Source organism: Microtus ochrogaster, chromosome 6 (assembly GCF_000317375.1).
Source record: "Microtus ochrogaster isolate Prairie Vole_2 chromosome 6, MicOch1.0, whole genome shotgun sequence".
Lineage (NCBI taxonomy): Eukaryota > Metazoa > Chordata > Mammalia > Rodentia > Cricetidae > Microtus > Microtus ochrogaster.
Window position 1 is genome coordinate 62,587,252 of NC_022013.1, and position 15,649 is coordinate 62,602,900.

The 15,649-nt window shown below is 47.6% G+C and overlaps 1 protein-coding gene across 1 annotated transcript in view; it reads right to left on the reverse strand.

Annotated features, from left to right (window-relative positions):
* Nucleotides 1-968: 968 nt before the first annotated feature.
* Nucleotides 969-15,649, reverse strand: part of Il17rd (interleukin 17 receptor D) — a 71,245-nt gene continuing 56,564 nt past the window's right edge. The window contains exons 6-13 of the mRNA XM_005348686.3: nt 14,790-14,834; nt 14,549-14,700; nt 13,962-14,027; nt 13,478-13,532; nt 12,702-12,812; nt 11,584-11,768; nt 8,035-8,980; nt 969-6,837 (exon numbers count right to left, since the gene is read on the reverse strand). Of these exons, the coding sequence (XP_005348743.1) occupies nt 6,725-6,837; nt 8,035-8,980; nt 11,584-11,768; nt 12,702-12,812; nt 13,478-13,532; nt 13,962-14,027; nt 14,549-14,700; nt 14,790-14,834 (1,673 nt within the window). The 3' untranslated portion in view covers nt 969-6,724. The remainder of the gene's footprint in view (nt 6,838-8,034; nt 8,981-11,583; nt 11,769-12,701; nt 12,813-13,477; nt 13,533-13,961; nt 14,028-14,548; nt 14,701-14,789; nt 14,835-15,649) is intronic.

Here is a 15,649-nt window from a genome sequence, read left to right on the forward strand (position 1 = left end):
GGCCTGGGCTGCCCTTCCCCCAGCTACCCTCCTCTATATAACCCGTGCCATTTGGGCTATCGACCCTTTCTGTCTCTTGGTATCCTGGCTTGCTCCTGGCCTCTTGACTCTGCCCTCTTCTCTTTCATGGCCCTGCTCAGACTGCCAGTCATGTTCACTCTAGACTCCTTCGTACGCCTCTGCCTGCGAGCTCCCTTATATCTACAAATAAAAACCTCAACCCTTAGGGGCAGTCATGTCCTTTTACCTCTTTTTTTTTCATTCAATAAGAGCTTGAGCCTCAGTTTCCTTGTCTGTAAAATGGGGACAGTAAGATGACCCACTACAGAGAGGAACAGTAAGGCAAATGAGACCACACCCATAAAGAAGAGCTCGGTGCCCTGGCTCCAGCTCTCAAGAGGACTTTCCAGAGACGGAAAAAGAAGACACCAGTGGACAAAGTGAACAGGAAGGATGTTTATGTCAAGGCAAGCGGTGCTTCCTCCTCTGGGGCCCACAGCGACTGCTTCAGAGCTTCTCTTAACTACTTCCATTTCCCTCAAAAACACCAGCTACAAACTCTGGGTACCTAACAGAACCAGAGCAGATGAGAAGGAACACAGATGGACTACCGATTTTTGACCCTGACATTCACAGGAATGCAAATTTTGACTGTTTCCTTACCAAACATTGTCCTCTTGTGGATACCTGTCACTTTGGGTACAAGCATTAACACCAGCCCCTAAAGCAGGGCTTTGGGCCCACTCTACAGACAGAAACTGGGGGTCCGGGCCTCCTTATCACAGGGTTACAGCACCTGCAGCAGAACTCCTAACTGACCGGGAGGTGATGAGTACCAAGAAGTAGCCTGACAGAACAGGGTGCTGGGGATGCAAGCCCTCCTTACCTCTTCTGCCAACAGTGAGGAGCCCAAGCTAGGAAGGAACCCGGACAGAGGTTATAAAATAAGGAGCCACGGCAGGCTTTCAACAAAACATTTTATTTGATGCAGAAATTCTAAGGCACAAAAACATCTTACAAATGTCAGCCATGACTGACTATCATCTATTTAGAGTTTTGTACAAATACACCACCAATATCTCCGATGTATAAATATGGCACGCAGACACAGGCTGTCAGTGCTCACTACTCTGCCAAACCCCACAAAGAAGAAACTTAAAGGGTAACACAAACAAAGGCACCAGTCACCACCATGCCATGCCTGCAGGCCTTCCTCCTTAACATGGGAGCTTCGATAGCAAAAATATTTGTTTTCTAAACAGATAACAAGAATTAAAATTACTCTCAAAATGAACACTTTATATATTTGTATGGAATTTTTCCACTGCTGTCCAAACTTGACATGCTTCTTTGAGAGGGAGAGAAATGTTTTAAGATGACAGATGAGTGCGTTGCGTATAATCCAGCAGCAGTCATGGAAGGCTGCTCCTTGACTCTTTCTGCCGGATTCTATGTGATATAAATATTAGCTGTGCAGTTGGAATGATTGCTTCTGTCTGTAGCATCCACTATGCCTGCTCAACTGAGAGATACTGCTCTGGTGTCTGTGGTCCTGGGTGAATAACAAGGATGGAAAAGAAAATGATAGCCAAAATTCCCCAGAGGACCTCCCTGAGGCATTCAAAGGGGTTTGCAAATTGGTCCCCAACAGCAATGAGAAGGTGGCACTTAGCAAACCCCAGGTCTTACCTTGCCAGAGGTTCTGCTGTAGTGCCCATCATTTAAACAATAATATGATACACAAAACAAAGGTCAACTGTAGAGATAGGTAAAAACAGAATCCAAAATTGGAGTGTGGGGTAGCTGCCACTCTGAAGGTGTCTTCAGATTAAAGGAAGACACTAAATACAACAGGAATAAGCACCAACCGCCTGTGGGGAGCAAGGACTACCACAGAGAGAACAAGAAGCAGCGGCCATAACCCTCTGAATGCATGTCAGTGATATGACCGGTTTTTAAAGTGCCATGCTATTTTTATCCCGTGGTGAGAGCAGCCAGGCCGCAGATTTCCCTGTAATCCTAACTGAGGTATGGCTGTCAGACGGTACCCATGAGAACAAGGCACTGGCGTCGTTGGGGGAGCAACACTGAGGTGAAGCTGAGAAGGGCTGAGAAGTGCAGGAACGGGGGAGGGAGGAGGTTGAGCCCCTGGAGAACAAGAGCTGAGAAAGGCTTTCAGTGGGCGGGATTATTTCCTACTGAAGAAACACCCAGGGATGACTTCACTGTGGTTTTCAGTACTGGGAAGGTGACCAGCTGTTCTTTCTCCTCTATACCGTAGACAAAAGAAAGCTGGCTTGAATTTCTGCAAGAAATTCATACCAAGGACTATCTGATCAGCAGGGAGTTACAGAATCTCCTTCCCTTTAGAGCCAGACTCTCAGCCACAGCCTTGCGTCTGGAACAGCTCAGCTGTCTTGAGCAGACCGAGGGAACGTGCTGGGTGATCTAAGCCTCTCTCCTCTGACCCTCAAGTTCTGAAACCAGAACCAGAGCTAACCGCTTACAGCCAGCCTTCTTTCGCTAACATTCACCCTTGGATCTGGAAAAGTGGTGTTACGATGAGGGTGACCAGACGGTCACCTGGCATCTCAACAACAAGAAATGCCTCTCTCCATTTCCTATATCCACCTCCAAGAGTTCTAGGCTGCAGAAAAAGGGTGATTCCAAAACCCAGCGTGGGGACGCTCTAGGAGAGTTTTTGCTGTATTCCCCAAATAAGTTTCTCCTAATAATATCTGGGCATAAGCTCAGAACTGCCCCCCACGTAAAAACATGATTACAACTAAAACTACAAACAAGGCCCCCAAAGTCCAGGGATTTAAAAGCAACTGTTGCCTGCAGGACAGTATAAATCTGAATTTAAAATCAACAGTTGAGCTGTCTTTGTCTCGAGACATTAAATATACAGACACAATCAAAACATGTCCAATGCATTCAGAATCATATGGAGGCTGTGGGTGCCTGCCCAAGAGTGAGGCATCAGGAGTTCACAGGCAGCCTGGGCCACATGGGCAGGATCGCATCAACTTCTCTGAAGGACAGGGCTAGCCACAGCTTTTCCCAGGGCCCACACGTTTGTAATTACTGTAGATGGTTTATTTCACATCTTACAAAGCAGAAGTCACAACCTGGCAGTCATTGCGAAATTAGATCCGTTCACATGCTCTGCTGGTCCTGAATTCACTTTAGTAGTTCCTGAAGTTTAATTGCCAATGTTTGACTTATTTTTTAATTAGTGCGTGTGCGTGCACAGGCACATGTGTGCAATCCACACATGCATGCACGCACGTGTGCAATCTGTGAGTATCTGTAAGTGACACAGCCATCATGAGGAAGTGAAAGAACACAATTTTCAGAAGAGGGTGAGTTCACAGAACTAAACTTGGGTTGTTGGGCTTGCCAGTGCTTGACAGTAACAGCTTAAAAATCAGAAATTATCAGGTTTTCTTGAAAACTGGGAAACCAGGTAACACCGCACGGAGACACTCATCTAGAATGTTCCTTGCTCCTGGAGGTTGGACAAGGGTGCCTCTGTTGCTCCAGCTGCCACCATGGCCTACCGTCTCCCTGTGAGGGGGCGTCATTGCCGCTTTCCTCACGCCTGAGTATGCTGGTGCCCCAGAAAGCACAGACTCTGCCAACTGTGAGCAGTCATTCCCAACAAGGAAGACAGAAGAAAAAGACGAGAAACCTTCACTTTGGCATTGCCTACCTTTTCCCAATGAAGGCAGAATGTTCTCCCTTGTGTTGAGGTAGCTAGGGATTTCATGTTTCCCTTTCTTTCTCCTTCAGAAATAAGACGGTGTCCCTGTTCCTTCTGAAAAACTCCCACAACCTGGAACCCTGTAGTTTGGAGGGGACAGTTTCCCATCTTACATAAAAGTTAGAGGACCTACGATTAGAGGTTGTCAAGAAAATCAGTAACAAAAGCAATCACGTGGCTACGATGTGGTAAGTCTGAACTTCAATCCCAGGTGAACTGGAACCCACACCTTCCTGCAATGCTGACTCCAGCGACCTCATCGTCACTAAAGACAGCGTTAAGCTTCTGGCCCAGGACTGACTTCAGTTAGCACTTGCCTGCTATTCAAAACCTTCAGATCATAACTTTAAGGCGCAGTCTCCTTCTTGATTCAGAATACTCTATCACCTGCCTACATCCCATTTGGTCCCTGGGCCTGGGCAAGGATGACTTCTCTTTTTAAAAACCCATGTGCCCCAACGCCCCAAGCCTCTGCATCCAGGCAGCCCACTGAGGTGGTTCCTGCTACTTGCCTCCAACTGCTCAGAGCACACCCCCTGTAGCGAGGTTTCTCAGCATCAGATGCACTTGTGGGACAGCCTTAGATACAGGTCAACAACTACATCATCTGTGGCTTCCTGGTGCCCTGGTCTCACCCTGGCCTCGTTTCCAATGGACACCCTCTCGTTACCCATGCTCAGACCCAGCCTCCTCTTCTTTCCCCACAGCATCAAAGAGCCTGTGCCTTGTCAAACCTTCCTCTGACTCCATCCTACTGTCTCTACCTCATGGGACAATTCTGAGTCAAAAACCACAGCTCCGTCCAGAACAGACACTTTGCCTTCATCTGCAGGGCCATTCTCATTCCTAGATCATGATGAGATGGAAGGGAAAGGGGGCTGACTAACAAAAATTTCCCTTCATTGCCCACCGTCTGTCTTATCCTGAGTTAAGCAACCTTAGCTTCATCACTTGGCACATTAGAATCTGAGTCTCCTGGTCAGAAATAGTTGTAGTTCAAAATAAAAGCATCCAATCACTAAATCCAAACTGAAACATCCCCTGATGATCCTGGCCTTTCAGACTAGCACATTAGGCAAGCGGCTCATATGGTGTCTTCACCTGAATCCATGCAGTGAGCTTTCCGCCTGGGCCTTGCTTAGCCCTGTGCCTAAGGCCTCATGCTGCCCCTAGGCACTCTCAGGGGTCCCGCATTCTCTATCCAAAGCTGAGTGTCTATGCTAAAAGTGGTTTCATGGGGGAGGGGGAGATGGGCTCTTTGTAGGGTACAAAATATTTCTTGGCCTCAGTTTAAAAAAAAAAAAAAAGCCTCTCTAAAGATGTTCCCAGTGAATGGTCATGCGTTAGCAATTTAGGCCCGCTGATCTCCTTCAGAGAGTGAATGCCAAGACTGAGTCTGGTCAGGGGAGTCCCGTGGAGCTGGGAGCTCTGTCTGCTTGGTCTGGAATCCACAGTGACAATATGGAATGAACTTCTCTGCCGAGAGGCTGGTGTTCCGGTGGGACCGCCTCACAGCTCACCCAGAACAGCTGCCAGTCGCCTGTACAGAGCAGGGGGAATCTTCCATCCAAAATACACACAGATCCAAAATACACACAGACCGCTTCTTCTCAGTAGGAGTCAAGGCTTCCCTTCCCGTCCCACTAAAAATCTGCTAGAAGGGAAAGCCCTGCTCATCTCCCGTCCACCCCACCTTGGGGGTCTTTCTTAGAGATCCTCCTTAAGGCTGATCCTCTCTGGTTAAGGAATGGAAAAACCCTTCACAGTTCCCAGTAGAACGCTGAGAAAACAGACTGCCAACATCCAACATCCAACATCCCTGACGATAACAGTGGAGAAGAACGCTCACACCAAGTGCACCAGGGCAAAAGGATGAGGGTTTCCATAGAGACAGCTGCATCATTATCACACATAATTCATAAAGAGCATGTGGAGAGAGAGATGTTGTCTTTGGAAACAGAACTTCTGTACAAGAGTCGTTCAGAAAAATACAACATTTACTTTTGTAACAATCCCCTCCTTTCTGCTCTCTACAAAGGAGGTTTGTCACTAGTCAAGCCAAGTCAGCAGATTAAATGGCCACCACCTCCCACCATCATGCTGTTGTATTTAGTAGATTTTGACCTCTAACATTCAGGACAACAGCACTAGCCGAAGCACAAACTACAGCTTCCAATAACATTGTCCAGCTGGGTAATCGTCCTTATTTCCAGCCATCATCGCCCGAGCTACAGAGCAGTAAACATATCCCAGAGAAACCAAACAGACAGCTGTGGTCCCCACATGATGGCTCCTTAGTCCCGGGAAAGATGCCCAGGTTCTGCCATCTTCTTCACATACGATGATCAAGACGGTCAACCTGCTCCATGGGATTCCATCCTGGTCAGCCATGTTTCCCAGTAATACAGAGAAAGTTTTCTCATAAAACGTGGCTGGGTAGACATTCAGCCATTGTCTGGACCTCTGACTCAAAATTTACTTAACACTCGGGACAGTGTTAAGTTTCACATCGAAACTGAATGGAAACTTCCCTTGCAGCACAATCCGGGTCCCAGACAGTACTTGATTGACATGTGTAGGCTGGAATGATGTTCAAAGTGCTTTTTTCCACAAAGCATTTTGAATCAAAGTAGCCGAAGGGGAATAGAAGTGTTGGTGCTTCCTACTTCGCTTTACCTGCTTCCCGCCCATGCCTCCCAGAGTGGGCTCCAATCTGAGGACCGGCCTCACACAGCCAGCTGCTGCCTGGTCTAAAGGAAGTGTCTTGCAGAGCACCATATGCTTCCGGGAAATCGGAGACTCGGGCTGGAGCAGAAAGGATCGAGGATTGGCCTGAATTTCACTCCGAATATCCTTGTGTGAACCTTGAGCTCCAAGTGGCCGCGCAACCACAGAGTTGAGCTGGGGAACCAGAGCAAGCAGCAGTTAAAGTGGCGATGCTCAGACCCTTCCATGTCCTTACAAAGGGGCAACTGCTTGGAGTTCATCAGTGTAGCTGTGGCAAACATGTTCTACTTTGCACACCCCAGAGGCGAGGAGCTTGGAAGGGAGGGTAGGGGAATCCTCCTCACCTAAGGAGAGAAGAAAGGACAGAGCCACAGTTAGTGTATTTCACTGGTCCAGATCCCCATGACACGACATGGCTGGGATTCACTCTTGTGCTCTGTACCAATAAGGCAGGATCAGAACCAGCTCAGATCAACTCTCTCATCCCCTTAACAAGATCCAGTCACCTTAGGAGAGGAAAGAAGAGCCTTCCTTCAGGGCCGAAGTTTTGCAGGTGTGACTCCAAAAAGTTATAGGTGTCACAGATTCCCGAGGCTCTCTGGGGAAGAGACCCCGCCTCCACCCGGAGTGCTATGTAAAGCTACAATGGAGAATACTGCACTTATGAACTTACATCAGGGCTTTGGGAGAAGGGTAGCACATGCTGCGGGTCCCAGCAAAGACATAGACCCTGCCCAGTGCATGTGTTTGGTATCCAGTCTTTTCCGAGTACAGAAAGGCAATGCAGGGCTGGTGAGATGGCTCAGAGTCAGGAGACGCCACCCAGCCCAGGAACCTGAGTTTACACTGTGGAACTCACACAATGGGAGGGAATCTACTACTACAAGGTGTTCTCTGATCTCATGCCTGCGCCATGGCACGTGCCTCACCCCCACTCCCATCCCATGTGTACACACACAGAAAATAAACACAGCTTTTTAAAGGCAATACCATGTATGTGTAACACTGGTGGAGGGGTCTGAGCAGCTCACCATAACTACCACCATCATTTCTACAGTCCAATATTCTCATTACCTGGAGTAAATCAAGACTATCAGAGTTATTATGTTATTTCTTATTAGGTTTCATTGTCCAATAGGGTGCCCAAATTGGGAAAAAGCTTTGATGGCATTCAAAAGTGTGGCCAAAGGCAGTATGGCCTATATCAAGAGCCCAATCCCTAGACAGGCATAGTGGTGGTACACGCCTTCAACCCCAGGCCTCAGGATCTCTGAGTTTGGGGCCAGCCTGGTTTACAAAGTGAGTTTCAGGACAGCCAGAGTTGCAACCCTGTCTCAAAAAAACAAAATAAAACAAACAAACAGAAACTCAATAAATAGTTGACAAGAGGACGGGTGGATGGATGGACGGGTGGATGGGTGGACGGATGGACGGACAGACAGACAGATAGATAATAGGTAGACAGAAAGAATGAGGGCTCAGATAAATGGATGGACAAACAGACAAAACGAGGACAAGGGCCCAGTCCCAGGGCATCTTACCTAGACCAGAGGAAGAAGATACACTCCCGGTCAGAGAAGATGTCTCCATCTGGTCAGGGGACAGCCCCTCCATCAGAGGCAGAGACAACTCTGAAGAGGGTACAGAGGAATCATATATGCCCGAGTCCCGCGGCATATCCGAGGAAATGCCAGCTTTCACTGCATGCAGCAGGGGCTGCAAGGCAGGGCCACTCTCACAGGTGGGCTGGGTCTCAGTGTTTTGGTTCAGGCCTGCACGCTGACTTTCCAGGTGTGGGTGTGAGTCAGCTAGCCTGGTAGCCCCCAGTAGAGAAGCCTCGGCTTTTAGACAGAAGTCACTCTCCGGCCCTGATTTGCTCATGACATCATTTAAAACCAAACCTGAGTCAAACTTCTCCAGGACTGGCTCCTGGTAGCACACAGGGGGAGGATGGAAGGGCATAAACTGCTTCTCGAACCAATCAGGCTCCTCATCGATAAACTGGTGCATGTTGCAAATGGCAACATACAAGGAGCGGCCAGATTTGCTCCGGAAGTAGTTCCTTCTACTGCTATGCCCTGGCTGACTCAGCCCCTGAAGGCTGTGCTCTCCTGAGTGCAGATGAGAACACAGCTCAGGAAGGTTGTCCATGAGCTTGTACTTGGTGCTCAGGTCCAGGACGCAGGGGACATCACCTTCACAGGAGTAATCAAAGTAGACAGCGATAAACTTGCTTAGTGCCGCGGATGAACTCTGCTTGGCCTGCCGAAGCTTTTCTGCAATGGCTGTCACGGCTACAAGGAAGAGCTCTCCTTGGCCCCCGCCTCGACTGCCTCCTTTGTGCTTGTAGTTCTTCTTGTCCACGAAGTACTTCATGCCTTTGGAGCATACAACAATGATGAACTGGGACTCGTGGATCTTCTGAGTGACCCATTCTCTCTGCCCTTCTCTGCAGAGGCTGAAATCCTCCCAGAGGTCCAGCGCCACCTGGAAAGAGGACAGGTCACCTCGCTGCTTGTTCACACTGACCACTGCCCAGAGAGAAGACTGGATAACCCAGTGAGTGAGGTCCCATCACCTGCCCCTCAGCCTTTATTAGCAGGGATGTGTGCAGGTTCCGGGTTACAGGTACACGCACAGAGGAACAGCTGGAGCACTGCAGTTAGCCACTGCGTGCACACACCACACTTGCTGAAATGCGTGCCCCCCATGACATCATCTGGCAACATGGTGGGTCATTAGCATTGCTGCCTGATAGGTGAAGAGACAGAAGCCAGGGTTTTCTGCAACTTGTCTAATGGAACCAAGAATGTCCTCATAGAACCCACAGCATGACAGAGAGCTCAGAAGAAGAAGGAAAGAGAACAGTGTGTCTGATGAGTAAGGCTTTCGGATATAAGGAGCGGAAAGATCCTGCGGACAAGGCTAAAAGGCCTGAGAAGAAGATGTGGATAATGACCCCAGAATGTGCTGGAAATGGGGCTAGGACCTGGTGCCATCGCCATCCACAGGACAGAGGACTTCTGTGGCCAGGTCCGTAGACCCAGGGTTAGCCCACGGTTCCTCCGCTGTAGTATGGTTTTCTTGGTTCACCCTGTCTGGATTAAGTACCTTTCTTTACGGTGTCAGAAAAGCCTACGGTGTCATAGCTCCACAAGGCCTGTGAACCATGAGGGTTTGGGTTAAGAGAGCCAAGAGAGCAGTGGAATCCCCGATACAGGAAAGGAAACCAAGCATGTCTAATCCTTTCGAAGGAATTTACCTTTCAAACTACTTTCATCCCATAGTGTAAGGAGCCTTCCTTGGCAACGTCACTGACAGCATTGCTCCTGTAGTTCAAGAGTTCCTAACAGCTAAACATGAACCATACGGAGGAAGGGCATCCTGGAAGGATTTCATTCTGTTCTAAAATGGCACCCAAGAGAAGAAAGCCCCAATCTGCTGAAAAAGCTACTGAATCATCCCATGCTCCCCTGGTATCACGCACACACAAGCTAACTGGGTATAGTAAAAATCTGTTTCTATAGCAACAAAAGCAATCCTACCAGTCTTTTGATCTGTGTATTTTGTTAAATCATGTGTGACATATTTTACAAAACTGTAAACACTCTGCACAGAGCTGATTTCATCATAAAGTATTTATTATTATTATTATTATTAATTATTATTATTAGGGGGGGTTCGAGACAGGGTTTCTCTGTGGTTTTGGAGCCTGTCCTGGAACTAGCTCTTGTAGACCAGGCTGGTCTCGAACTCACAGAGATCCGCCTGCCTCTGCCTCCCAAGTGCTGGGATTAAAGGCGTGCGCCACCACAGCCCGGCAAGTGTTTTTTAGTATATATATTTCTATCTCTGACTGAGCAATTGCAATGTGAGATGTTCTGATGATCAAGAAATTGTCAGAAATGGGCCAAGAACTAGGAAGTTTAACAATCTGGACTAACTCCGCTATGATAAGTCATTATCATACATGATGTTGTAGCTATTTAAAAAAAAAAACTTTATGTGCAATTTCATCTATGTACAAAAGAACAGGGCACAAACACACCACTTGTGCCTGTGCTATCCCAACACGTCAGGCCACAGGCTACAGTGGCAGTGTTTCTCAGCCACTAGACCAAAAGCCCCACAGGAGGAAATCCCAACAGCTTGTAAATGCATCTTGTAAACACCAGAGGGCGCTCCCATCAAAGAAAGGACCAACTAGCAGTTCAAAAAAAGGAGATAGGAAACATCAGACGATAATGGGGTGTGCCTTCCACAGTAGCTTCAGACTATACTCTAAAAATTAAGCATCACTGTCTACAGAAAAGCTACATGTTAATAGCTAAAAAGAGCAACAACAACAACAACAAAAAAAAAACTGGGTATGGGGTGTAAGCTTTTAATGCCAGCACTTGAGAGAGAGAGAAGTCATGATCTCTGGGAATTAGGGGTCAGCCTGGTCTATACATGGAATTCCAGAACAGCCAGAGCTACATAGTGAGGAAAAAAAAACAAAAAAACAAAAAACAGAAAAGGAGGAAGCAGAGGAGGAAGAGGAGGATGAGCAGGAGAAGGGGAGAAACAGGAGGAGGAAAAGCAGGGGAAAGGAGAAGAGAGAGCTAAGAAACCAGCACAGACACGCAAACACTGGGCAAATCATGAAGCTCTCTCCTTTTACTTCCTGATTCTCTCTAAACACCGCCTTCTAACACCAGTCAACCTCAGCCTTCCCGGTCCCCAAGACCCCTTCCAGGGGCAGCCCCGGACTCCACGGCCAGCAGAACTCCTAACGCTCCACTGAGGCTCTGATTCTACAGGTGCTCACCATGCTATCAGGTGACAATCTCACGTCTGGTCACATGATCCATGGCAGGGTGCCCTTTTTCAGCACTTGCAAAATGTCCTACCATGTGCATGTCACTCAAGGGTTTCAAGCACGAATGTGTCATGTGACACATTTACTGCTAATATCAGAAAGAACAAACTCAGACTGACTCTGGTTTGGAAAGTAAGGCACTGGGCGAAGACAGGTTTCCAGAACGCACTGGAGAGGAATATGGATCTCATATCCTGCCCAGGGTAAGAGAAGAAACCGGATTCCGCACCTCACAGCCACAGAAATCCTGGAGGAAGTGGGCGAAGCACTGGACCACATTCAGGTGATTCTGGCCGTCTTTACTGGAGTAGCAGAGGAAGACTTTGGGCCGTGGCCGGAGCCTGTCTCTGGGAAGAGCCGCAGCGTATGTGGAGGACTCGGGGCTTTCTTCATCTAAATGTGAATATATATTTTCTAAATTGGGAGAGAAGACAAGGTTGACACCTGTAAACAAAGCTTTGCCTTTTCCACATGACCTGGGTCTCAGTGTCTTCAGGAATGAACAACTGGACTGGGGCCCAGGGGGCCTACAACAGAAATCCCAGCACTTGTGAGGCAGAGGCAAAAATGTCAGAAGTTCAGGACCATCCTCAGCTACACAGCAAGTTGGAGGCTGGCCTGGGTTACATGAGATCCAATCTCAAAAGTCAATTTACCAAAAGGAACAGCTGACATCTCCATCTAGGGAGTCTCTGGTCTCCGACTCCACCAGCCTCAAGTTGCACTGTGAACGAGAGTCAGTTTCTGCAGCGGTATATCAAAAAGTTAAAAAAATAAATAAATGCATTCAACAATCTTAAAAAGGTAAAGTGTACCAAAAATAACAAAAAGGTACAGCGTACCAAAGCAAACAACAACAACAACAACAACAACAACAAAATGACTTTTCTTTTGACAAAAGGTCTCGCTGTTATCACCCAGGACAGCCTCCAATTCCTCCTTAGCCTCCCTCCCAAGTGGCTGGGATACCAAGCTTCTGCCACCATGCTTAAACTTAAAAGGACACAAGTCTAAAGTGAGCATCTTCATGACTTTTATGTAAGTTTACAGCTAGGTAAGCGTAAGGTTCAGCTACGGTTTTCCAGGTGAAATACCTAACTTATCAACATGACTCTGCTCTCATACCTCGGACCTCCTGAGTTTGACAACTGGAGGATATGCCTGTCCATTGCCAGGTCCTAGAGATGACAAGCCAAATATCTGGATTCTGGGAACTTCTACTGAAGGAACTGGCAAGAAAGAATGAGGTGCCTCAAGCCCCTCCCCGAGGAACCAGGGCTTCCCACGCTCCATCTTAGTTGGCACCCGCCTGGGAGAGGAGAGGGCGCAGCACAGAGAGACGGATACCTTGCTGTTTCTTTCTGCACATCACGGTGAAGAGCGTCGCAAACGCCGAGATGACGACCAGAGGCACAGTGATGGCCACAGCTCGGATGGGTCCCGCCCAGGGAGAGTGCACTGGAAGAGTCAAAGAGAAAGCTTTTAAACTTAAGCAGCAAAACAAGTTCGGGGGGGGGAAAAAATATTTATTTATTTAAATATTTATTTATTTATTATGTGTACAATATTCTGTCTATGTGTATGTCTGCAGGCCAGAAGAGGGCACCAGACCCCATTACAGATGGTTGTGAGCCACCATGTGGTTGCTGGGAATTGAACTCATGACCTTTGGAAGAGCAGGCAATGCTCTTAACCTCTGAGCCATTTCTCTAGCCCCCCCGCCCCTTTTGTTTTTAAGCATAAACTGATCAACAGGTTCCAGGGCCCCCAACTACCTCACTACTTCTCCTGTGATTATAAGAGGATCCAATAGTTCTTTTTTAAACGGTCGTAGGAAAGAATTCAATAGTTCTGAATATGTTGAGCCAGTAAATACCTGGGCATGAAAACTATGCCTAAGGAAAACCCCCTTTCCTACCGCTTTTCTTCCAAGGACAACTGCCTAGTCTCAGATGCCTCGCTTTGATCTTCCTGAATGTGGAGGGAAACTCACTTGATGAATAATCCTTTGAGAGGGACTGATTTGAGAGAGACTGTGTTGTTTTGTAAACCATGAAGAGCACAGAACACACTGGAAGTCTGCTCTCGAGAGTGAGACACCAGATGGAGGATGAAGCGCTTACCTGGCCTGACCGCGTAATGCGCCACCTTCCTGGTTGTGTTGTTGTCATCCACCAGCTGCAGGACAGAAAGTGCTGTGTTACCGCTGTTCAGGTGACAGCGCATGCGTCTACAAACTGCATCAACTGGTGGTGTCACTGATTTTTCCATCACCAGGCAGTGGGAGCACAAAGGGAGAATAGTGGCGGCAGTTTTAAAAAGATGGAGCTGAGGAGACAGCTCCATGGGTAAAGGTACTTGTACAAGCTTGAAGACCTGGCCCCCAGGGCCTGCATAAAAGCCAGGAGTATAGTGTGAGTGTCTGGAATCCCAGGAGGAAGAGGCAGGACAAGTTAGTTTATTCAAAGTCATCCTCAGCTCCATGGGGAGTTTGGGACTAACCTGAGCTACATAGGACTCGGTCTTAAATAAACAAGCAAAAGACTCAAAAGTTTATGGGAACTGCTTCCTACGGAGTAACAACAGGGCATCCATGGCTATACAGACCTCAATGACGTAACCCCCTGGAGAGACATTCTGGAGGAGGCAGCTGCTTGTCTCTGAATTCTGGTCCTACAAAGAAGCAAACAGCAGTTCAAATGCTCCCATCTAGAAAAGGCCTCAGGCCTCTTCTTCCCAAAGCTGAAGGAGATTTGCCACTGGTTTGCACAAACAAAAACAACCAACCAAGGGGCCTTAATCTGCTAGTGACTTGGCTCAAGATCTGTTTCCCACTTCCTTAGAGGTAAGATTATCAGTAATCAGGTGACCTCCCTGAGCCCCAGGTTTTCCATCTACAAAGGATGAATAGGAGGAATAGAAGGAAGCAGTCAGGATCCGAAGAGCAGAAAACTCTGGGATCGCCACACACACCTGGTAGATGCTTAAAATATAATGTAAACTAGAAAGATCTATGCTTTCGACCCCTTGCTTCTGTGACACCCCAAAACAGTCAAAGTGGGGCTAACCAAGGGCAGTGGTAAGTCGGCTAGAGACAGCCCCAGTGGCAAACAATCTCGAATACCCGCTGACCCTGGGAGCTTGACACCTACCCCAGCCACCAAACATCACTTTGAAACACGCGTGTTCCTTACCTGCTTGCACGTCCTCCGCCGGAAGGGGCCTTCGTGCTTGAGCTTATAGTGAAGGTAGAAGCCACGGAAGCCAAAGTTATGTGGCGCGTGGTCAAAGGACACTTGCACATCTGAGCCATGCTGGGTGATATTCAGATTTCGAGGCTTCCAGACTGGGGGGAGAAAGGACCCAATAAGCACCCTAATGTCCCAACACCATAATGGGGCAACACTTGGAGACGTAACAGAAAGTTGTACTTACAGGGCTTACAGGCCATGTTGTCAGGTTGTAACAACAGGTCACAGGCTATTGTTTTAAAGAAGAGAGAGAGAGACAGCTATTTTTAGTTTTAGGCCAGTTAGATGGTTTTCCTTCTAAAACAAATTATAACTATTGAACAAATATATATACTGGGCCTAGTGTGCTGGAGAAGGTACAAATCACATCAATTCAACAACGATTATCATTACAATCATGTTGTGTCTTAACAAGATTTTAAATGATAAAACATACAAATATTAATGCAGAGCATTTCACACCACCCAAGGGAAGCTGGGGAAAGCCACCGGGGTTTTTAAAGCTTGTCCGACATTGCACGGCTTCAGGTTCCAAAGGCAGCGTAACTAGTATCTTCTGTCACTTGGTGTGAGCCACTGTGGAGATGGCCACACACACACAAGAGGGCTCCTGAGGGGCTCCGGTAACCACACCGATGTTACTTCAACCTTCACCTACACTCTACTTTTCGGGCACGATTTTCCAAAAACACATTCTTTGAGTCTTTGATCTGATGAAAGCAACAACAGATGGAACGTGCCCATGGTCTTGACCCAAAAGATATCATTTTAATGAGGAAAACGAGACATACAAAATAACTTGTCAGCACAGAAAACAACCTCATTAAGAATTTGACAAAAGGACTAGAGGGATGGCTCAGCAGTTAAGAGCACTGACTGCTCTTCCAAAGGACCCAGGTTCAACTCCCGGCAATCACATGGCAGCTCACAGCTGTCTGTGACTCCAGCTATAGGGAATCCAGCACTCTCACACAGACATACATGCAGGCAAAACACCAGTCACATAAAATAAAAGCAAAACAACAACAGAAAGAAAAAAAAAAA